General features: G+C 45.4%; 1 protein-coding gene across 2 annotated transcripts in view; it reads left to right on the top strand.

The window, feature by feature from the left end:
• The window catches only part of piezo1 (piezo type mechanosensitive ion channel component 1 (Er blood group)), a 157,145-nt gene that overhangs the window by 72,018 nt on the left and 73,048 nt on the right, over positions 1 to 12,079 (top strand). For both annotated transcript variants that reach the window (XM_080036320.1, XM_080036319.1), the window contains exons 10-12: positions 2,093 to 2,196; positions 3,943 to 4,022; positions 4,598 to 4,778. In XM_080036320.1, coding sequence (XP_079892446.1) covers positions 2,093 to 2,196; positions 3,943 to 4,022; positions 4,598 to 4,778 — 365 coding nt within the window. The remainder of the gene's footprint in view (positions 1 to 2,092; positions 2,197 to 3,942; positions 4,023 to 4,597; positions 4,779 to 12,079) is intronic.

Below are 12,079 nucleotides of genomic sequence, written 5' to 3'. Positions count from 1 at the left end.
AACGGCTACGTCAGCCCCGCGTCATCAGTTTAAATCCGAAATCATTGTGCTCTCTGCCAATTCGGATAAATTTTTGGGGGGCTTTTTTCAATAGACTACTAATATACTCGGCCCTGATATACCATTCACATGAAAATGGGCGAATTTTCCCTTTAATGTCTAAACTGCTGGCAACAAAAGTGAGTACACCCCTTAGAAAAAATTTACAAATTGGGCCCAAAGTGTAAATATTTTGTGTGGCCACCATTATTTTCCAGCACTGCCTTAACCCTCTTGGGCATGGAGTTCACTAGAGCTTCACAGGTTGCAACTGGAACCCTCTTCCACCCATTTATGACAGCATCACAGAGCTGGTGGATATTAAAGACCTTGCGCTCCTCCACCTTCCGTTTGAGGATGCCCCAAAGATGCTCAATAGGGTTTAGGTTTGGAGACATGCTTGGCCAGGCCATAACCTTTACCCTCAGCTTTTTTAGCAAGCCACTGGTCGTCTTGGAGGTGTGTTTGGGGTCGTTATCATGTTGCAATACCACCCTGCGGCCCAGTTTACGAAGGTTGAGTGCACATGGTCAGCGTCGTACACAGAGGTTGGCTTTGGAAAATAGACGTATGAGTGCTGCCAGCATTGCTGAAGGGCTTGAAGGGGTGGGGGGTCAACCTGTCAGTGCTCAGACCATACGCCACACTCTGCATCATACTGGTCTGCATGGCTCATCATACCAGAAGGAAGCCTATTCTAAAGATGATGCACAAGAAACCCCACAAAAAGTTTGCTGAAGACAAACAGACTACGGACATGGATTACTGCAACCATGTCCTGTGGTCTGATGAGACCAAAATAAATGTATTTGGTTCAGATGGTGTTAAGAGTGTGGAGCGGCAACCAGGTGAGGAGTACAAAGACAAGTGTGTCTTGCCTAGAGTCAAGCATGGTGGTTGGAGTGTCATGGTCTGGGGCTGCATGAGTGCTGCCAGCACTGGGGATCTACAGTTCATTGAATTCTAACATGTACTGTGACATACTGAAGCAGAGCATGATCCCCTCCCTTCATAAACTGGGCCGCAGGGCAGTACTGCAACATGATAACGACCCCAAACACCCCTCCGAACGACCACTGGCTTGCTAAAGAAGCTGAGGGTACAGGTTATGGACTGGCCAAGCATGTCTCCAGTCTTAAACCCTATTGAGCATCTTTGGGGCATCCTAAAACGGGAGATGGAGGAGCGCAAGGACTCTAATATCCACCAGCTCCTTGATGTCGTCATGAATGGGTAGAAGAGGGTTCCAGTTGCAACCTGTGAAGCTCTAGTGAACTACATGCCCAAGAGGGTTAAGGCAGTGCTAGAAAATAATGATGGCAAAACAAAATATTGACACTTTGGGCCCAATTTGGACATTTTTTCTTAGGGGTGTACTCACTTTTGTTGCCAGCAGTTTAGACATTAATGGCTGTGTGTCGAGTTATTTTGAGGGGACAGTAAATTTACACTGTTATACAAGCTGTACATTGACTACTTGACATTGTATCAAAGTGTCATTTATTCAGTGTTGTCGCATGGAAAGATATAAAGAAAAATGTGAAGAAATGTTAGGGGTGTACTCACTTTTGTGAGATACTGTATATATGATAAAAATAATCTAGTTAGCATGCAGTCTGCTACAATTGGGACATACTTTTATTTATTTCATCATACCATTGTGCCTTGACCATGCTTATATATCTGTTGCATCCCTGTTTGTTTTCAAACAGAGGCTCCATCGATGTGATGTCACTTCAGGTGTGCAGTAACCTACTTACCTACTTCCGCTCAATTTTAATTTCCCTTCAGTAGTCAGTCACGGGTTTTCTCAGCCAGATTTTTGGCGGTTCAATCAGTGAACGGAGGGAGTGGCTGAGAAGCCAGCGCATGATATACGTCACGACCAAACGTTATGCGACATCCTAGAGCTTATTCTACCATACTAAATAGCAGGGAAGCATGAGTATTGGGATGCAGGGCCTACAGTATCTCCTGATGATCTTTCCGAGTGGGTCTTTTGTTCTTTCTATTAAATCTTCTGTCCGCTGAGCTGATGCTTTTTGTTTTGCAGGTGTTAGTGGCGCCCCCAGTGGACAACAGAGTGAGAGTCCCTTCTTCCTGCTGGGGAGGGTGGTCATGCAGCAGAGCTATGTCTGTGCTCTCATAGCCATGATGGTACTATTAGAATCAACTGTTCTTCCATACATGTATAACTGACATCATGACACTAAGGCTGTCCCCGACTAGGAATGAACCAAGTCCAATCTGATTCATCCTTCCCTAATAGTCCACTGACAGTCCAATCATGTCTTTTGTTCCTGCTCAATGATCCATATTCTCCTTTGTGAGACTACCGTGGTGATTTAGAAACGCACAATGTTTAGATTTTAGTTTAGTTTAGTTTAGTTTATTTTGATCACACATAGATGCACAACATTACAAACAAGTAAAAATCTTGATTTATACATTGACATTTCATATCAATAGTGTTGATCGAAAAGGTGTAGGCTGAAGCTTTAGCTTAATGTAGGGCTCTATACACATGATGATCATGTGTGGAAAGTGTTGATGGGCGGTAGGGCACACTGCCGGCGGGGGGCTGGAGACACCAGACCGGGGAGTTCCCGTAGTTATTACTGAATTATGCACGCCGCGAGCACACAAGATAATACCATGTAAGTTGTGCTTGTGGTATAAACAATGTAGGTTATGAACAGTGCTACCCTTGGTGTGGCACACTGCCCGGATCACCCCTACCCCCGGAGTCTAGATGTTTGATGCCATATATACCTGAGCTCCACTGTGCCATGCTCTGCTCTGTACACCCAGCCAGTGGAAGGTGTTGATGGGCGGGGCGGGTGTGAGGCACAGTGCAGCACGGGGCTGGACAGCTGGAGGCCGCGGCGTTTTTCAGTGGTACAGAATTACACGTGCCGCGATCACACAGGATAATACAACGTACAGTATGTTGTGGTATAAGCAACATAGGTTAGAAACACTGCTACCCTTGGTGTGACACGGTGCTTTGATCCCCCTCTACCCTGCGACACTTTTGATGACGTATTCCTGAGCTCTGCTATGCCGATGGCCCGCTGTACATGGCCGTTAGCCAAGCACAAAGTTCTTATGTAAAGGCAGCTTAAGATGATTTATTAAAATCCATTTATTAACAGTGTATAGGCTGATCTTTTTACCACTATAGGTGATGTATAGTGATTTATTGGGAGAAACCAGGCAAGTCCATGTACAATCAGACATTCAGCACAGACCAGAGGAGGACTTGAATCATCCTTGTTTCATTAACACAGTTTGCGACTGAGATTGGCAGTGGAATCAGGCTCCTCCCATCCAATCATCGATTAGTCGACTTTAATCGTTGAATAGTGGACTCTGTCAGGATTACAGTCTGGTTTCAACACCTTGATTTTCAACACAAACCCAGTGACGTGCATAGGCTGGGTGTGACCTCAGGGCACACTACTAGCACATGAGCCACTAACTTTTTTATTCAGCTTAAGGGGACACTTCTAATGTGTGTGTCTGTGTGTGCAAGCCTGTGTGTGCTTGCGTGTGTGTGTGTGTGTGTGTGTGTGTGTGTGTGTGTGTGTGTGTGCTTACGTGAGTGTGTGCTTGCGTGTGCATTTGTGTGTGTGTGTGTGTGTGTTTGTGCTTGCGTGTGTGTCTGTGTATTTTTCAGCCATTACTAATATTCATCCCAACACCTTGGGGCTGACAGAATGAACAAACATGCATCCCAACCCCACTTAGGCCACTCATTTGTTCACATGGAGGAGTTGCCCTCTATTTCATGTTTGGCCCCTTTCCCCATATAGAGCCTGTGTACGCCACTGAGTCAACCTATAGTAACAGAATAGCGAATCAGCATCACAGTTATGAACCTGCTGTCTCCATGTTGTTCAGGTGTGGAGCATCACATACCACAGCTGGCTGACCTTTGTGCTGCTGCTGTGGGCCTGTCTCATCTGGATGCTGCGTGCCAGGTACCGTCACACAACCCATTAGGGATCCACTACACAACCTGCTCATGGGACCGCTTTAGTGATGCCTTTGTGAATGTAGGCTATTCAATAAAAGGTGGAGTCAACCATCCCGGAGAACGCTTGCTCTCAAATTCACTTTGTTAAAATCGGTGAATATCTCCTCATGATCCGTCTCCTGTGTGTACTGTGTGTGTGTGTGCGTGCGCAGAAAAAAATCCCATTGTTAATACAATAAAAATAGCCTATAAGGCTCTGTAAACGCTCATGGTGTTAGCTACGGTAGGCCAGTTTACAGAGCCTATAGGCTGTGTATTAACACTGGAGTTTTTACACACAGTACGGGCAGGAGATATTGCCTGATTTTGACCAAAAGTGATTTGGACAACAAGTGTTCTCCAGAATGACGGACTCCACCTTTAATCCTAGTAAAAAGGTAGTTCCTGTGTCTGGTTTTGATAAACTAAACAAATAAACATCTTGAGTTTGGAGGTGATTTCCACTCATTGTTGTTGGGTTATTCTCCAGCCTACATTACTGTTGTTCCAGGGCTTAGACCTCTGTGTCTCTCTTTGCAGACGGCATGCGGCCACCCTGTGCTCTCCCTTCATCCTGCTGTATGGCGTGGCTCTCTGCTGTCTGCAGTATGTGTGGGCCATGGAGCTGCAGCCTGAACTGCCCACCTCTGTGGGCACCATGAGCCTGAGTCAGCTGGGCCTGGACCGGCCCCACTACCCCTGTCTGACCCTGGGAGCCATGGTACCATCACAGCCTCCTCTCACACAGCACACACACATGACTTCAGTTGCTACAATTCACTGCAAAAATATTACAAGTTCAAATCCTGTCTGTGCTATAGATGACGTGCTGTTACGGTGACGACAGGCAGACAGGCAAGCAGGACCCAAATGCAGAAAGTTTCAAGTGAGGGTAATTTATTGTCCAAAAAACACAAGAACTCCAGAAACGCACAAAGGCAAGGCACATGGAACACAGGGACAGACTCACCAACAGGTACAATGCTCGGACAGGGAACAAAGAAACACTGGGAGTTATATACACACACACAAGACAGGGTAGACAACGAGGGACAGGTGAAACACATTAGGGAAGGGAGCAGCAATCAAACAGGAGGGAAGCTTGACAGGACATGGGGAGGAACAAGACAGACGTACTAAAATAAAACAGGAAACCCGGGTAACACCAAAACAAGACAGGACAAAGACAGACCATGACAGTACCCCCCCAAAAAAAGGTCGACTTCCAGGCGACCACACACTGAAAAAAAAGTCAAAGTCAAACAGGGTGGGTGGAGGGGAGCCAGGAGGAGGGAAACATGGGACCGAAATTGAAAGGGTCAATTCGTACAAATACCTGGGTTTCATTATTGATGAAAAATTGTCTTTTAAACTTCATATTGACAAACTGGTCTCCAAATTAAAAATTAAATTAGGTTTCTTTTTTAGAAATAAATCATGCTTCTCATGGCAGGCCAGGAAACGTCTGTTCACTGCAACCTTTTTACCGTTGTTAGATTACGGTGACCTGCTGTTCATAAATGCCCCTGACCAGTACCTCAAGAAATTGGATACCGTCTACCACTGTGCTCTGCGATTTTTAACTGGCTGTGGAAATCGTGTCCACCATTGTACCCGGTATGCCACTGCAAAATGTCCATCGCTATCTGTACGCAGACTCTCACATTGATTGTTTTTTGTTTACAAGTGTCTTATTGGGCTGGTCCCTTCATATCTATGTGTTTACATGTCCACAAACAAATGTAGCTATGGTTTGCGTTCTAGGGATGTGTTACAGATGTTGGTACCCAGAGCTAGAACTGAGTTAGGGAAAAAGGCCTTTAAATATGCTGCGCCTTCTGCCTGGAACACTGTGCAAAAGCAGCTGAAGCTGCCGGAGCTGGTCACCTTGGGAGAATTCAAAGGAATCCTGAAGGACAGAGAAGATAGTTCTCTTGGTCAATGCAATTGTTTGTAAAGCTATTTTCTGATAACGGCCAGGTTTATTCATTCATCTGTCACCAGTTTATTTATTTAATTTTTAACTGTATTCATTTCAATCTTCATATAGTCTTGTCCCTGATCTTGTATTGTACTTTACCTGACGTTGAATGTGGTGTATGAGAATTGTGGTTGATTGTGCTTATTTTATCATGGTGCTGCCTTCTTGGCCAGGTCATTCTTGAAAAAGAGATTTTAATCTCAATGAATTTTACCTGGTTAAATAAAGGATATTGATTGATGAGGCAGAGCACGGGGGTGACCGGCTGGTCAGGGAACTGGAGTGGGGCAGAATGGAGGGGTGTCAGGCGGGCGGCCAGAAAAAGGCCCCAGGGCATCAACGGGAGGCTCAGGCGGACGGCCTGGGGGGCAAGGAGGGGCAGAGTGGAGGTGGAACCCCTCAGGAGGCCGACGGCAAAGACGATGAGGGCTCAGTCCCTCTGGAGGCCTGTAGCGACGAAGGTGAGGAACCCTTTCTGGAGGCCAGCCTCGGCCAAGAAGAGGATGATGGAACCCTCCTGGAGGCCGGCCTCGGCGAAGGCGATAAACCCCTTCTGGAGACCGGCCTCGGCGAAGACGAGGGCGATGGAACCCTTCTGGAGGCCTGCGAAGGCGATAAACCCCTTCTGGAGGCCGGCGGCGATGACGAAGGCACCCTGCTGGAGGCAGGCAGCGTCGACGACCCACAGGTAGCCGGCATCGGCGAAGTCCCACAGGTAGCCGGCATCGACGAGGACGGACCCCCGCAGGACACCGGCGAAGGCAGGACCACTCAGGCGGCCGGCCACGGCGAAGGCAGGCCCCTGAAGGAAGGCAGGGCAGAGGGCGGTCCCCCTCAGGCAGGAGCGACGGGCGGACCCCCTTGGGCAGGAACAGGGGGCAAGACCGAGGCCGGGGACTGGAGCTTGCTGCTGGAGGCCAGGGACTGAAGCTTGCTGCTGGAGGCCGGAGACTGGAGCTTGCTGCTGGAGGCCGGGGGCAACTCGGGAGCTGGAGAGCATTGAGGAAATGGATGGCAATCCAAACTCACCACCCCCACTCTGATAGTCCTTAAGGCAGGAGGAGGCTGGTAGCTGGGGCTGTGGCTGTGGCTGGAAGCAGGAGACCGGGGGCTTTGGCTGGAAGCAGGGAACCGGAGGCAGTGGCTGGAGGCTGGAGCGTGGAGGCTTAGGACGGTCGCAAAAGTCCGGTGGAAGTGGCATATAGCTCTCAGGCCAAAAAACTGTGGGGTTGAGAAGCTCGACTGCCCACTCGGGTAAGGCGCCCTCCAACTCGGGCTTAGCAGCGACAGCCTTGTATGTATGCCCCAACACATGCACCTGCTCCTTCCTGCTGGGAATGTTCTCCCAGCCGTCCATGGCACTAATAATAAAAAATAACATATCTTCCAACTCACGGCAAAAAAGAGCGTCTGCTGGGTCCAATCTTGGTCTGTGCATTCTGTTACGGTAAGTGGCAGACAGGCAAGCAGGACCCAAGTTAGAGCGCTGCCCTTTAAGGAAACTAGCCAACACATTTGGAAATCCCGCGGACCTGACAATACTGTCGGAGCGCTACATTCTCACTGAGGAAACATCTAAACTTATTGATCAGTAAGTTAATGAATGAAATGAAGCCGTGACATTTGGCTTACAGCAGAGTGAACTGTAACATTGCGCTGTGGCTTCTTACCACATGCATACAGTTAGGCTATTGATGTAGAAAATGTAAAATAGCCTACGCTTATAGCCTACTGTATGCAGCGCCACTCTATGCTTTCAGAGTCAAATGACGGGCCAAACGCCCCCTTTCATGGGGAAGCGCACAGACCCAGAAGTTGAAACCCTTGTTCAACATAAGACGGTGATAACCGCCTTCGTGATACCAGTCATCTCTGAGCGAGGGTTTGTGTTATGTTGAACCAGATCAAGAAAAGAGAGCGAGGCTCTGTTGAGTTCGCTTCGTAGTATACCCCTCTGGCTTGATATGGTCAATGTGTAATAAAAGTACCGTGAGGAGAATCCCACATTTTGCCTACCGAGTCTTCATGCTAACCGGAGCTATGCTTTGCTAGGCATAATGAAAAGCACAACTTATTTTCACTGTTTGCAGGGTTGTAGAGGCACGCAGCTTTTTTATTTATGATATGGTCATAAGGAACACTTCCTAGTTTACGCCTAGCCCCTCCCCGTCTGTTTAAAGCTCCAGTTACAATCAATTCAAGGGAATCGTCCGAAATCATTTTACTGTTACTCTGCATGACTTGCTCAATTTGTGCCATAAAGGCTTCCGCATTATCGTTATTGTTTGTGTTCAATATCGCGCAGACATCACTGGACATTGATGGTCCTCTTAAAACAACGTTTAGAACCCCATCCGGTGAAGCTACACTAGTTGAAAAACTGACAATGTCAGTTAACTGACTTCTGAGAGTGGTTAACGCAGCCCCCAAATTCTCCATGCTAATATTTCTTAAGTCTATACGATGCCGAATTTCAACACCATGGAATTTGGGCCGTTCAGTTATCTTAAATTGTTGCGCTCCCCCCGCTCTCTGTATGCGCTCATTCAATTCAGGGCTAAATTGATTGTTAACATTTTGACAAATGATATTACCCTCCTGGTGTGATGCCATGTTGCCCGGTGCAGATTCCTGTGTATTTTGTCTAGAGTTTGACGAGTCTACAGTTATTTGTTCAGAGGCTTTGAGTATACCCAAATCTTGCAAGACTTCTATCTTCATGGCTCCAATCGTCTATCATATCTGCATCACATTGATCTGAGTATGTGTATGATTCAGGAGCACATTCATTCCATTGTTCTCTATCCTCTGAAAGATTTTGAAAACCCTCAGACCAATCCTCACTATCACCAGCAACATCATGCAATTGATCCGTAAGCCTGTGCATATCTGAAATATCATGATCATCGCTACAATCACCGTAGTCCATCATTTGATCAGTTACCCTGTATATTTCCGACAGATCAGTCTCATCAATGAATTCTCCATAATCATACATACTGTCTGTAGCCGCACAAATTTCAGGAAGAACTGACCCATTTTCATCATCTTCACTGCATACTAATGAACAACGTCTCCCATGCTTTGATTTGGATGAGCTCTTACGAGACATAGTTAAGAATACTAGAATATAATGACGATATCAGACCACGGCACCCCCTAAATAAGCTAATGTTACTGTCTTGAGAGTAATTTTGCTAACATTGTTTTGATTTCTCTGTTTTCTGCATTATTTTGTGCTAACATCCTTTTAATGTGAACAATCTCTTTTAGAGTTTCCTCTGCCTTCCTAGCCTGACCATATTGAACCTTAGCCTATCTCAAATTGTACTTTACAATTAAGGTCTTTGTGAATCTAGAAATATGTAGCTGAGCTTTAACTCTTCTTAAAAGTCCACCATCATCATTTTCCTTATTTTTGACCACTGATTTTTGAGTGATGTTTGTTTTTTTCACCTCTGGTTTTTGAGTGATTTTTGTCTTACTGTATGTTGTTGGTGTATCCTGATGCCCTTTGAATCTTTTCGCATCCCATCGCTTTAGATGTTCATCGTTCCATAAGTTGTCCTCCTCATCGACACCATAGATTCCTCCCCGGGGTTGTGAAATGGCGGCTCCCACGTTGCTCAAGGTTTTAGAGGTGCTAGGTCCAGATGCTGGTGCCTTGTCTCTGCTGTTAGAAGTATCTGTTTTAAAAAATAAAAACACAAATAGCATATATTAGTATTAATAAAAGTAAAATAAAACATTTAAGAATGTACTAATATTTATATTTTGTGATACATATTTAATGATATCAATGAGAGCCCGTTCCCTCTTGGCCTGGATTTGGCGGGTGAATTAACAGCCCCCTCTCCAGATCTGAGCAAGTTTTTGTGGATGCTAGGTTTAAACGCTGTCGGCGTGTAGCAGGCGTTAGAAGTATCTGTTTAAAAAAATAAAAAACACAAAACAAACATACCCTAGATCAGTATAAATATTACATCAGCACTTAAGAATGTAATATTGATTGTAATTTGTAGTTTCTCTTACTTGCTGGCCCCAATGAGAGAACAAGACCCCTTGGTGGTTGAGTTTTAGAGGACGCTTTAGGTCTACGTTCTACACACATAGATCGTGACGGTTCATCATACAGACATACAGCATCTATAACAAATCAAGAGATTGTGTATTTAATTTTAAGAAATACAATGAAGAAACATGAAACAATATTGAATATTAATAATAGTGAACCATTTAGCTACCTGTAATGTTAGCTATTCCTGTGCCTCCGAGGGAATTAGCATTCAGTGTAGATGAACCCCATATGGTCTGAACTGTGTAGAAAAAACTAGCACATTTTAGGAGAAATAAGTTGCTGGAAAGAACAGAGAATTAGAAACACTTATAACACATAGAAATCTCATATAAACTCACTAGGAATTAGAGGCATCCTTGTCGGTTGAAATAATGCGTCCTCAATGTTGGTTCGTTGAGCAACAGTGTCCTGCCGGTTTGAGCCTGTCACCGCCTGGTCCTTTTAAAGGCCACCCCTCCATTGTGCATAAAACTATCATGTAGGTGTTACATCCAGATACCCTGGGCCTATCCCAATAGTCCAATCTCCTAACCTATGAAACTCCTTTCCTATACCTTAACCCCTAATCGTCATCGGGGTTAAGGAGAGATGAAAGGTGCTTCCTATCGAACATAGGAAAGGACAGCACTGTTTCAAATGAATTCGACTCCACTTTTCCTAACCGACGTCATTGCGCGACGGCGAGTATTGCTGACGTGAGTCACTAGCGTGAAACTACACTATTCTCCGAAAATTGACTACAACAAGCGCTCGTTTGATCCATGCGTTCTTTTCATATTGATTTTAATCAGGTTGTCGCCAACAGAGTGAGAATCACTCCCATATATCCCAATTCACATGTGGAATAAAAAGAGGCTACACTTGTGTTGATGTTTAAATGAACTGCCCCCAGTAACTTCATTAAATGTGAAGTTGGTATTTTATTTTATTATGGTGTAAATTATGTGCTACGAAAATAACTATTATGATGTTGGTCTTTTATGAGTTCTTTATTATCTTAATGGGGAGGGGAGGGGGGTATTTTGTTTTAGCCGAGTTAAATCTTCCTCTCTTATCTTCTCCTCTCCTCTCTTCTGTTTTACCTCTCGTTCGTATTCGTGTAGAGTCGGTAAACTCCGGCGGTGGCCTGTTGCTTTAAATCTTGCCGCCGTAAAGGATTATGGGATACCACTATCTCCTTTCCTTTAGCATAGGTTGGTCCGGAGGAACCTATGCTAAAGGAGGGTTAAAGGATGAATCGAGGCTCCTTTCCTATGCCTTTCCTAAGCATTTTGAGAATTCGGATCACCTATCTGCCGAGTACTTCCGGGTCATCTCGATAGGAAAGGAAGGTTGCGTTCCGAATCGCATACTTTCTACTATATAGTATGTAGAAAAAAGATTTAGGATGTCCCGATTCTTGTGGCCAGATTTAGGATGGTTAGAAGTACCCGGATGTCCTACTTCATGCGGCCAAGATTGTTAGTGTTGAAAAGTGCATCCTATAGAGCTGTTAAGCGGAAGTGCCTTACTTCCGGGACATGGGACCTCTCGGCTCGAAAAATTACAACGGTAGTCAATGGAAAGAAATGTATTATTTTCTGGTCCCAGTCATGAAATGCCTTCGATTACACATATGTTTTGTATGGATTTAGATGGTATTTTTTCGTGCAAAGAATGGAACAATTTAGCGAGTAGAAGCTGGATACGGTCAGGTTTTGTGCAGAGCGCTTTTGTGGACTACAGCTCTTCGCTGCTCTTGACACTTATGATATACGTCACCACCACTCGCACCCGCTTAGCTCAGAAACATGGCTGTGTCTTTAATGCACTTTACCGCCTTCTTTCAATGACAAGACAAAAGTCTTCAGCGTGGCGAAAACCACTACACAAGTGGACATGTGGAGAGCTTCAATTTCTCGAGTGGGGAGATTGTTGGCGTTGTCCACGCCAGCCATTAGCATTAGCATTAGCACTGTCAGTC

This window comes from Ammodytes marinus, assembly GCF_949987685.1.
Source record: "Ammodytes marinus genome assembly, chromosome: 11".
NCBI lineage: Eukaryota > Metazoa > Chordata > Actinopteri > Uranoscopiformes > Ammodytidae > Ammodytes > Ammodytes marinus.
The sequence above is the reverse complement of the archived record's forward strand: the minus strand, read 5'-3'. Positions and strand labels throughout refer to the sequence as shown.